This window comes from Carettochelys insculpta, chromosome 2 (assembly GCF_033958435.1).
Source record: "Carettochelys insculpta isolate YL-2023 chromosome 2, ASM3395843v1, whole genome shotgun sequence".
In the NCBI taxonomy this organism is placed as follows: Eukaryota; Metazoa; Chordata; order Testudines; family Carettochelyidae; genus Carettochelys; species Carettochelys insculpta.
Genome location: NC_134138.1, coordinates 57,492,514 through 57,505,514, shown reverse-complemented (window position 1 = coordinate 57,505,514; position 13,001 = coordinate 57,492,514). Strand labels below are relative to the sequence as shown.

The window sequence follows — 13,001 nt, the reverse complement described above, 5'->3', positions numbered from 1 at the left end:
TATTGTATTGATATCGTCTTACCATATGAACACTGCAGCCTCAATACACATACTCAATTATTTATGATCCCCTGGGTTTTAATTTACAGGGCACAGGCCATAGTCCATCACAATACCTGTAACTTATTGTGGAATCTACAGGGGGTTCAAGAGAATTGGAGGCAGATTACATGAGCACACTAAAAATCAGTCTAAGCTTCTAGAGAGCCAACACTAGCAATCACTCCAATATATTAATTTCAGTCTAATGCCAGATAGCCACTATTATAGCTAGAGATGAATTTTCAGCTGTGTTATGGAAGAACAGTTTTGCAGGCAAACTAAAGTTATACACTTAGCAACCTAGTATGTATTATTCTCATACGCAGAAGGATGAACTAGTTCTGATAACATAAGACCCTGGAAATGTCACTAATACCACATTACTATTCCCCTTTAGTTTCTTAGTTTCCATTTCTCTCTTTCACCACACACACCCTCCATATCTCTCCTAGGTTCCAACTGGGCATAAAGTCCAAAAGTTTTCTTCCATCTCGAGTTCTGTTCTTTTGGGCAAAATCTGGCCACAATGACCCATGCATTTTTTACCTCCAGACTGGATTACTGCCATTCATTATATCAGGGTTAAAGGTGGAAATGACAAAGAGGCTTCAGCTAATATGGGATGTTGTGGCAGTGTACTTCCTCCGCAGAACACATCCTACTCATACTTTCATGTGGCTCTGAAAGCAAGTGGAGGGTGAAACTCTTCCTAGATTAAAATCTAAGTCATGAGTCAGGTCGCAGGTAGATAGTGACAAGATAGGGACTTCAAAGAAGTGCAGATGACCCTCTAGTTTCTGTTACAGAGTGAGGCCTGGTCGGTGTGAAAAACTCTTTTAACCCTTAAAGCAGTTTTCCCCCCACATAGCTCAGGTACTTTCTATCTTTGACCTCTTCTGGGAAAATGCAACAGTCGTGCCTAGGATGAAATTCACAAGAGCTGGAGATAAAGTATCTGTAGTGAAGAGTGCTCTACCCTGGAATAAATTACTGAAAGGAGAAAAAAAGACTGAGATAAAGTTTACCCATCTTCACAACATGCTGCAAGACCATCCTACTTGCCAGGCATGACCCACCATAAGAGAAGAAAAGGCCATACTCAGAGGCCCCATGCTAAAAAGAAATAAGGTAAAAAGGACTCATTTAAAAAAACTCAAATATATATTTGATAAATTTTACCACTATACCTCAACTCATTAAAAAGTCTCTAAACTATTCAAATATATCAAATGTAATCAATTATTTTCCCCTTATTTTCCCATCAGTTCTACTTACTATAGCTTCCTTACTTGCATATAGCTTCCATTAGCCCTGTTTACTATAGCTTCCCATCTTGCATGTTCTGTAAGTGTCTTTGTCAGCCCCTCTCCCTCCAAACACTGAAAGAAGTTTAGTGGAAAGATGATCAATGTGACAATTAAATACAGTATATGGTTGTTTTATTTCTTTATATTGCAGAAGGTGTGGCTTTGGGGTTGTGATGGCACAAGCAGTTTTACCCAGTCAGTAATAAGCTCTCAAATAAATTTGTAAGCCCTAACTACAATGCCACCTTCATGTCAACAAACTGGAATACTGAAATTCACTCACTTAAAGCATTCTATGAATCTTCAACTAACGTAAACTTCTTTGATTCTTCCATATCAGACTGACAGACGCAATACTGATATCTACAAGAGACAACTAGCATGTAACAGCCCTCCTACTGAATGCTGCTCTCTGAAGATAGCACATTACATGCAGTGCAGGGGCAATGTGCTGAAAACCACTATTTTTTCCTGGTTTCGAATTTTATTTATTATATCTGTCACAATTGAGGTCTTGATTACACTTGGAATAACGTTTAGTATGCTTCATTTCAAGAGTTGACAACAAAAGTAACCCAGTTGGCATGAGTCCCCAGTTCAGAGCTCTGGCAACAGCAAGTAGAATGCTTTTGGTCACAGACCTTTGGCTCTGCAATTTGCCAAGAACCAAAATTTGCTGACCTGTAGTGCAGGGGTGCCCAATACATTCGCCACGCGCCACATGTGGTGAACAGGATACGGAGTGGTGGCAAATAGAGGGGTGGCCAACCCATGGCTCTCGAAGCCTTTAAATGTGGCTCCTCCTAAGAGCCACACACGGGGAGTACCATCCACCCACTCTGTGCACTCACCCAACCGTTTGGTGGGAGAAGTGTGTGGCAGCTGCAGCTTTGGTGAGTCCCCAGCGTTGAATTAGAATGGGGCATATGGGGGTACCTGGCTCTGAGGGAGGACATTCAGTTAGAGTGGTGGGGGCAGTACCTGGGTCTGGGGGAGGGCATTTATTTAGAACAGGGAGGACTGGGATTGCCTGGCTCTATAAAAAGTTTTGTATAACCTAATATGGCGAACATGGAAAGGTGACTACCACCACCAGTGTGGCAATCATTGAATTCCTCTTAGACACTACTGCTTTAGTGCATGATGCAAGGCCTATTTGCTCCTGTGGTTCTGGAGTCAAAGTAAGAGAGAGTTCTGATCTGAGTTTATTCTGTTTCCTTATTTTTAATGTGCTGTATTTTAAAATTATTGTACTAGAGCCCTGAGCACTGATTTTCATAGGTGCATATGTTTATCACTCAATAAATAAGGGCACTGCCACTTACATACTTGCACATGTTAAATTATAACACATTGCTATTTTTATAATATTTAGTCAAGAATAAAATATTAAAACCATGCACCTTGACACCTATGCATACTCTCTTCTAACAGATCAACATTTACGAATCTCAATGAAAGCCACAACTCAGTGAGAGAGAACGCTTTAGACCAAGAAAACTACATTGAACAGTATCTGATCAAAAAGCAAAGTTACTCCTGTGAGCTGTGTATAAAATTCACATGCATGTCAGTGAATACTGGGCGCATACATACAATCAATGCAATACCTTGATATGTATTCACACAGCACAGTTTTTAAAAGAATGCATGTACTGATTGACAACACAGAAAACAGTATATTCAGGAAATCCACACTCTGTGCAGTTTATAGCTATATAATCCAGATATCTAATTTTACAGTATTCCATTTTAGAATTTCCCATTATTTTGCCTTCTTGTGTGATATGAGATTAAAGCTGCCTCATATCATATGCTTTAAAGATTCACTTTCTATGCCACCTGCAAGAGACTTTCATTATTCTAACTTTAGTGGGATGAGGTGATTCATGGGATTGATAATTATCACAGAGCCCTTCTGCTTTCTAGATTACCAGTTCAAATGTCTCATAACTCTGTAGTGATTAAGTTCTGAGGAAACTTGAATAATACGGATTGGTGGTCTCAGTCCTGATCATAGCGCTGTGTCAGACAAACTATTGCTCCAATTCACAGCTTTTCCTAAACAGCTCTTCAGACAGGCAAATGACTGAACTTCCTTGAATTTACCAGCAGACTCTTAGAACAATACCTCTGAGTAAGGATTGAAACACTTGAATATCTTGCATTGTTGCTGCTTTTATTATGCTTTTTTCTGTGGATATGCAAAGGACTAATGTTATCCTGGCATCTTTCACAAGTACTGTAAGGTTATCATTTGTACAGCTCTTTGTTAGAAAATTAAATAGAATGTTTAGAACTAAAATTTGCATATACTATCTGGCTTCAATACAAATGTCCCACAACATCTCTACATATTTGTGTGCCATACCCTGCAGAGACTTAATATATGCATCACTTTACTACCATTTCTATTAACAGAGAGGTAACCGTATTAGTCTGTAGTCTAACAAAACAAAACAGCAGTCCTTTAGCAATTAGAAGGCTAACAAAATAATTTATTAAGTGACGAGCTTTTGTGGGACAGACCCACTTCTTCAGATCTATCTATCAGGTCTGTCCCACAAAAGCTCATCACCTAATAAATTATTTTGTTACTCTTTAAAAGCTCATCACCTAATAAATTATTTTGTTAGTCTTTAAAGTGCTACATGACTGCTGTTTGTTTGGTTATGATTACTATTATTTACCATTATTTATTTGTCTCATTGAAATAATAAAGTTACTCGTGGCAGTCAGGGAGGTGCAAAAACCTGTGCAGGTTCAGGGCCTACAAGGCCTGAATCCAGAGCACATTCTTAATATTACTCCAGAGCACACTTACCTCAATGGACAGAATCACATTGACTGTTGGATTTTAAATCAGGCCTCCACTCAGAGTCTAGGCCTGTGGTTTTCAAACTTTTTGAGCTGAGCTCCCCATCCCCTATTTGAGTTACAGTTTTTGGTTGTGTCCATCTTCTTTGCCCCCCCACCCCATCTCACACCTACTGCTCTTCTTTCAGGCATGCAGGGTGGGCAAAGGTGGATGCAACAGGATGTGGGGACAGACTTGCACTGGGCTAAGCATTGACACTGACCCACAGCCTGGGGGGCCTGCTGAGATAAGTCAGAGGTGGAGGTGATGCTCCCTTCCTGCCCAGAGCCATCACTGCCTCTCACCTCCCCAGGCATGTCCCACAAAAACCTCTGGTCTAGGCACTGAGTAAATCTTCCTATTCAATTAATATGGGTACAATTTTTTTTTGGAATTACACATTTAACTCACCTAATCCTGTAACCCTCATACCCCAGCACTTCTTGACAATGTACCTCATGTGACCTTTCTTGTCCAGATCTACTCCTGAAAAATCTAGAGGGATGGTCAACATAAAATTACAAATCCCCTGTCATCAGCTGAAGATAAATCTTGACACACACATTTAACAAGGGGAATATTTGCTTTTTCAGTATTCTAAGCCACATAAAACGTTAGAATACACCACCAAATCCATTTTAATCATAAGACTCTCATGACTTTGATTGCTTTTCCCAAATCCCTGATAACGTGCTAATTCCTGTTTCAGACAAATGGCTTTACCCACTACTTCAGGAACCAAAAATCTCCAGGACAATTATACGATTAATTTTAAAAAAATTCATTTTTGTTGCTGACCACACTAAGCATGAGTAAAGTGAAGCTTGCAACTTCTTTAAGTACTTGTTGAGTACAGGATCAGATTGAAAAGGTCACAGCATGGCTACCAACCTTATAAACAGGCAAAACAGCTCCTCATCTTTGACACCCATGGCCTACCCCTCCCATTTCAGAAAGCAGAGAAACAGCAAAGAGCCAACAATGCAGCTCCTAACTAAGGGATCGTTTTACATGTTGAGATTCCTTAGTCATATCTTTGACTGTGTACCACTGCAGTTTTCAATGGCATTTTCAAGACAGCGGAGCACCTCTTGTCCAGAGGAAGGGGTGGCCCACACAATGCTCCACTCTGCGCCCAAGCCTGGAAACAGGTGACACCCACAACACACACCCAGACCAGAGAAGGGAGCAGTATCCCCTGCCCTGGAGAAGGTAGCAGGCTGCGTGTATGTGGGGGGTGCTAACTGGGTGGGCCCCCCAGCCCTGAAGAGGAGAATGACTCCACAGCCCGGGCCCCCACACTCCCCTCCTCCTGCCTGAGGGGGTGGGAGGGCACCGCCCCTCCCTGCCCCTCTCCTTTGGCCCAGACCAACCCCAGAGAAGATGGGGGCGCTCACAGCAGGCTCCTCCCACTCCCCCCCGCGAGGTGCTGTGGGTCACGGCTTGCTGCACCCCGGCCAGGGGGCGGCACCGCCAGGCCCGAGCGCTGAGGCAGCGGCACCCGCGGCTCGCGCGGCACCGGGGGCTGCCACCCACCCACCCGCCTGTAGGGCGGGGCCAGGCTGGGCCCCGGGTGCGCCAGTTCCCCGCGCGGGTCGCACCTTCAGGCTGCCCCGGCCGGGCCCCTTGGCGGGGAGGGGCAGCGGCGCGGGCGGGCTCCCCAAGCCGCCGTCCTCCTCCTCGTCCTCCTCTTCCACCTCCACCACCACGTCCTCGTCCTCGTCCTCCTCCTCCAGCGCCGCGGCCGAGCCCTCTCGGCGGGGCGGCCTCCAGCAGCCGCTCTCGGGCTTGGGGGCCCGGCCGCCGTCCGGGGCGGGCGCTGCCGGCGGTACGCTCCGCCGCCGGCTGCCCAGGCTGCAGCGCTTGGCCAAGCGCCGCGCCTGCATGGTGCGGAGCCCGCGGCGCGCCTCAGCTTAGGGCGGCGGCACCGCGCCGGCCGCTCATAGACCCCCGGGGCTCGGCGGGCGGCGCTCACAGAGGAACCGGGGGGCGCGGCAAGGGGCGCGCGGCAGCCATGGGGCAGGCGAGCCCGGGGGCAGTCGGCTCCTGAGGAGCGCGGGCTCCCCCGGGCGCGGGCCTGCCCGTCCCCTCTGCCCCAGCTGTCGGCAGCGGTGCGTTCCTGCGGTACTTGCCGCTCCGGGCGGGCCGCAACTCCCCGCCCCTGCCCCAAAACCCGGACTGGATTTCTCCCGCGCAGCCCGGCGTTGCGCGGGACAGCAGCCGCCCTGCTCCGGCGCCGTCCCCACCCCGGCTCTCCCAGGGAGGGAGGGAAGGAAGGAGCGAGCCCATGAGCGGGAGTGCACATGGCACCTGGCGGCCCCCGGCTGACGCTGGCGGGAGGTTGTCATTGCAATAAGCCATTGCGAACACTTAGGGTGGTACGTTTCCTCCATTGATCAAATCCAAACAGTCGTTACTCCGGGATTACACCTCTGAGCCCGACCTCTTTGCGAGGGACACCATTCATCCGCGGGCCCCAGCGCCCTGTGTTTGCCCCCGATTTGCTGCCCCGTTATCTAGTTATTTGCAGTAGAAGTAAAGGATCGGGTATCAGTCAACTACTCTGCAGCAACGGGTGTGCGTCCCTGTCTATGGAGTCACAGGGGTTAGAGGTGGTGCTCCCTCAAGTTTTTTCTTTCAGAGCTACTAACCGGGGGTGTAGAATATTGTCCCAGTAGATGATATAGCACTTTCATCGGTTACATAACAATTTTCCAAAGCAGAATACTTTGGCCCTGAATCAGAGTAGAGGACAGTGCTGGGCTTTTGACACTTGAGGTGTGTCTACACTAGCATTCCTCTTTTGAGAGGCATGCAAATGAAGCACATATTTACATATCTGACACCTCATTTGCATATTCTTTCAAAATAAGAAAAGCAGTGTAGATGCAGCTCTTTTGAAAATAAACCCTGTTTTTGAAGGAACCCTTATTCCTATTTTTTTCATGTTTTTGTTTTCCAGAAGTGGAGGGGCAGGGGATCTCCAGTGTTACAGAACTAAGGTAACAAAACAAAACCACATTCATGTAGCTCTTTAAAAACTAACAAAGGCCATGTCTACGCTTACAAAAAACTTAGAAATGGCCATGCTAATGGCCAAATCAAAGAATACTAATGAGGCACTGAAATGAATATTCAGCGCCTCATTAGCATGATGCCAGCCACGGCACTTCGAAAGTGCTGTGTTTCGCTCGCCCATAGCTCGTGTACGGGAGTCATTTTCAGAATAGGAATAAGGGGATTTCAATGTTTGTAGGGTAGACAAACCACGGGCAGGCAAACCACACAGCTGGAGGCATGCTAATGAGGTGCTGAATATTCGTTTCAGTGACTCATTAGTATTCTTCAATTTGGCCATTAACATGGCCATTTTGAAGTGTTTTTTAAGTGTAGACACAGCCAAAATGATTTTACTGGGTGATTGCTTTCCAGGAACAAACCCACTTCCTTAGACTACAGACTAACATGCCTACCTCTGTTTTACTATTCAACATGCAAAGAATTATGGCAACAGTTAGCATCCTTACTTCTGCTCTTTCCCTCCCTTCACTTTTAAAATTTATTAATGTACTGTTAATACAAGTAATTTTTTTTCCTCTCTGTATCTCAAGTTTCTGGACACATGGGATTTGTACACCTTTTCTGCAAGTATAAAAATGTGTGGCAAGATCTGTGAATAGACTGACCGTTACCAAATCCCCTATAGCTATCTTTTATTTAATATCTTTTCCCAAGAGCCTTGATATGCCTACTGCAGGCCCTTGACAGACTCATTTTACTGTACCATCTCATTTGAGTGTGTAGGTTCCTGCTGAAGGCTTGGTATGACATTTGGCCTCTTTTTCCGGTCAGTTTTATCTGTCTGTCTTTCTCAAAATGTTGCTCTCCATTCAGGCCTGTCCTTAGTTGTTCCTTCAAAGTTCTCTATATGTATGTTGCATGAGCTGAGAATTTGTTTATGAGTGTTTTTGAAGCATTTAAGTCAGCCACCATTACTGAGCTTTGAGATTCTGCTAGCAATATAAGATTGCGTCCTGGGTGGTGACAGATTCCTTTCTCATAACATTACCTGGCCCTCTAAAATGAACTTTGATAGCCATCACCTCATTGCTGGTTGTTTTTGCTCTTTCAAGGGTGTTAACGTTTGACGCTTTGGCTACATCTACACTTACCTGGAAGGTTGACAGCCACTACATGATTTTTGGTATGCCAATTGTGTACCAAAAATCAACTTTACAGCTGTCAACTTCAGCAGCTGTCTTCATGGCAGAATGTCAACAGGAGCGCTCCTCCCATCAACCTTCCTTAAGCCTCATAGCTCATGAGACGTTCCAGGGTCTATGTTGACCCCAGAACACACTGCTTCATGCATGCACAAAATGACATTCCAGAAGATAGAACCTAAGCGGTCAATCTTCTGGAGTTAGTGTAGACGTAGCCTTTGTCTTGCCAGTGGACCCTCAGAAGAGGGCAAAGACAGCCTATGTAAAATTTTCAGGTTTTTTTGATGTGACTGCAGTAAAACTGTCCATGTACCACACGTTCCACACTCATACCCATGCTATCACTTTTTCTCCATAAGCCAACAGTTTTATTGAGATTTTCCAAAGGCCAACCTTTCCTTTGAACTGTGTTTGATGGTTCTAGAGCTGGGGAACCATCACTTGAGATGACACTGCTAAAATATGCAAACTGCTATTCTTTAGTTTTGAACCATCAATGATTATACTGGGCTCAGGGTTAGTGGTTGAGGGAGCTGGTTGGAAAAGGACTTCCATTTTTTCCAAGCTGATGGTGAGTCAACTGTTAGTTGCTTCCTAGAACCTGTCAAGGATAAGCCAGAGGTAATTTTCTTGATTATAGCCTTGTTTATTTAAACTGAATACAGTATTTTTGTTTTAAATTACCATGGGTCCAGCTCCTGTTGTTACAGGATCAAGTGCAACACAGTGAAAATTATTTCTGATGCTTTTCTCTAATTTGGAGATTCTAGAAAAATTCAAAGTTCAAGGATAGTGATCACAGACACAATCACAAGTACAAAGTCTTGTCCTGTAGTACCCATTTTATTAAATCAGAAGGTAAGGACACAATAGCCCATGCATACAGAAATCCTACATAATTACTAAGATTGTATCCAAACTCACATCATCAAAGATATTCTAGGGTCCAATAGACCTCTCAGTAGACAATTATCCATAGAGGGATGGCTCCTGCTGGGATTTTCCATGAGGTCATATCTTTGGGCTTGTCCTTTGAATCTTCCCAATTTTCCCAGATCAGGGAATCTCTTATCTTGTTGTGAGCACACGTAAAACCGTATGCATATACATGAGGGTTTAACATTTTTCTTATCTGCACTTCCATACTCCATGGATATTGGGGGTGCCGCAGTTTTCCCAGGTTGTCCATATTTCATCTTATGCTTATTAGCATCTACTCACATGTAACCTGTGGTCAGGACAGGACACTTCGTGATGTTACAATCAGGTGTCTCATGATCTTGGACATTAACTTGTCATTTATTGCAATCTAGTTTTTTATAACGTTACCTATTGGTACAAGTTTTTCAGTAATCTTGTGGCTTTATTGGCACAGAACTATTCCTTGTTTACCCAGTAATGCCAAGCATTGATCAGCCTATCATCTAGTAAAAAAATATATTTAGCCCCATTGAGTATATATGGAATAGCATATGAATTGACCAGAACATCACATAATACAACTACAGATGGATGAGAAAATGAACTAATTGGCTACCCTTAAGTAGAGAAGAGTGATTTGCAAAAAAGGCTTCACTTATGAGGAAGTCCACAGTAGTTTAAATTATAAACACTTTGAGAAGGATTATGAGCCAAATTCTGATTTCATTTGTGTTGGTATAAGGCTAGAGTAATTCTACTTAATTCAAATTCACTGAGTCAATGAACTTCACTGGAAATGTTTAAGGGTTATAGTGATGAAACTTACATCAAATGCTACCCCCATATGTTTTAATTGTAATTATACAATAGAAAGGAAATAAGAAAACAAATGGTGGGCATATTGAATTCATCATTATCACAAGTGTAAGGTCATGCAGCCATGCACCTACAATGTGAAGGACTGACTAGAGCCTCCCTTATCTCACCCAGGAAAGTTAATATATTTAAATAGTTAAATAATTACCTACTTATATTCTACGCTTATTTATTTTAGGGAAAAGATACAGTAAATGTGTTAACTTCAATGTATCTTTGGAATACCAATCAGCATATTTAGATATTTTATATTTTCCCCAAAACTCCTATGGTGCAATCAGCAACAGGGATTAGTCCAATCCTATTGGCTCACATTTCATCTTTTATATATATGGAGATACACATTTCAGACAGCTGGAAGGGACCTCAGGAGGTCATGGAGTCCAGTCCCCTGACTCAACACCATCCTTTTTTTTTTTTTGGGAAAAATCTATTGGTCCCAGGTCCCTAAATAGCCCTGTCAAGGATTGCACTCACAAGCCTGGGTTTAGGAGGCCAGTGCTCAAACCACTGAGCTATCCATCCCCTGGGTTAGCTGACTGTTTTAACTGTACTGTCTTGACAGTGCTATGTGTTAACCACAGAACAAAACTTCACCCATCATTGGCATTGACTTAGTTTGCTGTACCTTAACATGATTGACAGAATTTCCTTACACTACATCTTTCTCATCACTGATTTACTCTTTTATTATTCAATACATTACTGGGCCATTTTCAGCTGTCTCTTTCTTATTTCTAGTGTAACTGTTTCCTCATTCGTTTAAAGTTACACTCTCTCATCCCAGATTTTGGTAGCTTATACCATGACCCTCTTTTAGGCTAAATCCTGCCTTCTGCATAGGGCTTTGTGTCCAGGGGTTGGAAGCCCCTTCTTTTAAAAGCAACAAAAGATACTGGCCAGAACACTTAAGGAGGCATTAAGACACAGTAAGCTAACTCACTGGTCCAAAAACTGTTATGAGACATGATTGGCAGGTTAGGGTTATCTGTAGCCAGGCCTGTTGGCTAGTTTGCCAGCAACAGCAAGCTCCCGTCCGCTGCAGGTAAGAGGTGCACTTTGGTCTTAGGCAAGGGCACAGCAAGATGCAGTGAAACATGTCTTTTGTTGGCCCATCACACATAATCCTCTTCTGGCTAGCAGGAGTTCTCAAGCTCTCAGCCTTCCCAGGCTAACGTACTCCTTTCAGGAGTCTTGTCTGTACCCTTTCATTTAAAATCTATTTGCTTACAAAATCAGACATAAAAATACAAACATTACAGCACTGTATTACTCAAAACATGCTTAATTTCTCATTTTTACCATATCATTATTAAATCAACGTACTGGAATGTACATATTGTGCTTACATTTCAATCATTATAAGTCATTGCCTGTGTGAAATTTTATTTTAGTTTGTATTGACTTATATGGTACTTTTCATACAGCCTTTTGTAAAACCAGGAAAATACCTACATGAATTGAGGTATCCCCTTGAAGACTTTTGCACCCTAGCTGAGAACCACTGGTACAAGGTACTTCACAGTCTATCAATGCCTGTCTTCACTTGCCAGGGAATGACTAAAATCCTTCCTTTCTTTAGTCTCTGATCCATTTTTTTTTCCTTTCCATTAATGCTGGCCTTAGCACTGGAAACAAGACCCCTCACCCTCACCTCTTGCAGCTGACATTATACATCCATTCCTCTCTGCTTTTACAAAAACCTAGCAGAAATGAGAAGCAAATCACAACCACCAGGATATATGTAATGTGAACACCACACTGTGTTAAAAACAAACATGTTTTTTTCTTGTCTCCACTAGAAACCCACATTATAATCTCAGAGTTGCTTCATTCTAGAGCCTTATTCTACTCCAGAATCTGGACAATTGCCACATCTTATAAATGTGCACGGGAACATTCCTGCACAGGGGGCTGACCTTTATGAACTCCTTTATCAACCTGATATCTCTGTTTCTAATACTTAACTATAATGTGTAACAAATTTAGCTTGAGCTGTGCCTTTAAAAGCAGCATGTGCATTTATTATGTGTGTATTCTGCTACCACAGTGGTTCTCTGAGACACTGGGGCTGCTGCCAACTTTTTTAATTGGGGACCTGCCTTCTCCCCACCCTCTTTGTGAACTTCTGTTTCTTTATGCTTTGCAGTGATCATTGAAGCTCTCCTGCCAGCTGGGAGGACAGTCAGGCACCTTCAAGAAGAAGGGAATGATTGACAACATTAGTCTGTAAATTGTCTACCAGATGCTGCTCAAAAGAAGAGAGGTGGCAACCTTCCCACCCTCTCTTTAGAATCTCAAATCATCACTCCTGTGACATGCCTGTGCCCACACATCTTGAGAATGGGGAGCACAAAACTACTTCTGAATCTAGCTATTGTGTGGAGCAGAACCACTGTGCATGCAGGACTACATTTACTTAAGAAGGTTCTATCGGTAATCGTGTTGGAACGAAGTCGGCAGTCAAACATTTCTCTGTCAGATCATTGGTGTAAGATTAGTAAATAGAAGAGTTTACTGGTCCTAAAAATATTTTTACTGGTCCAACAAGTGTTTCTAGTTTAGGGAGATCACAATAGACCAAACTGTGAAAAAAGGGTGTCACCCCCATGCCATTTTTTCTTGTCAACTGTGTAAAGTTTTAATAATTTCACAAAGTTAAAGTTAATCTTTGTGCTTCTGGCATGGTTTCCTCTTGTAAAAATACCTGAGGGGTCATTCGTATGTGTCTCACTCTACCGCAAACATCATGGGCTCTTCCTGTTTCCATGTTTA

General features: G+C 43.4%; 1 protein-coding gene across 8 annotated transcripts in view; it reads right to left on the bottom strand.

Moving 5' to 3' along the window:
• The window catches only part of ZNF704 (zinc finger protein 704), a 180,120-nt gene extending 173,716 nt beyond the window's left edge, over positions 1 to 6,404 (bottom strand). For 7 of the 8 annotated variants that reach the window (XR_012644395.1, XR_012644396.1, XR_012644397.1 and 4 more), the window contains exon 1: positions 5,808 to 6,404. Coding sequence is in view for 2 of the 8 variants with exons in the window: in XM_074987044.1 (XP_074843145.1) it covers positions 5,808 to 6,092 (285 nt within the window). In the remaining 6 variants the exon portion in view is untranslated. The remainder of the gene's footprint in view (positions 1 to 5,807) is intronic. The other variant, XM_074987045.1, reaches the window with a different exon arrangement.
• Between the last annotated feature and the right edge of the window lie 6,597 nt (positions 6,405 to 13,001).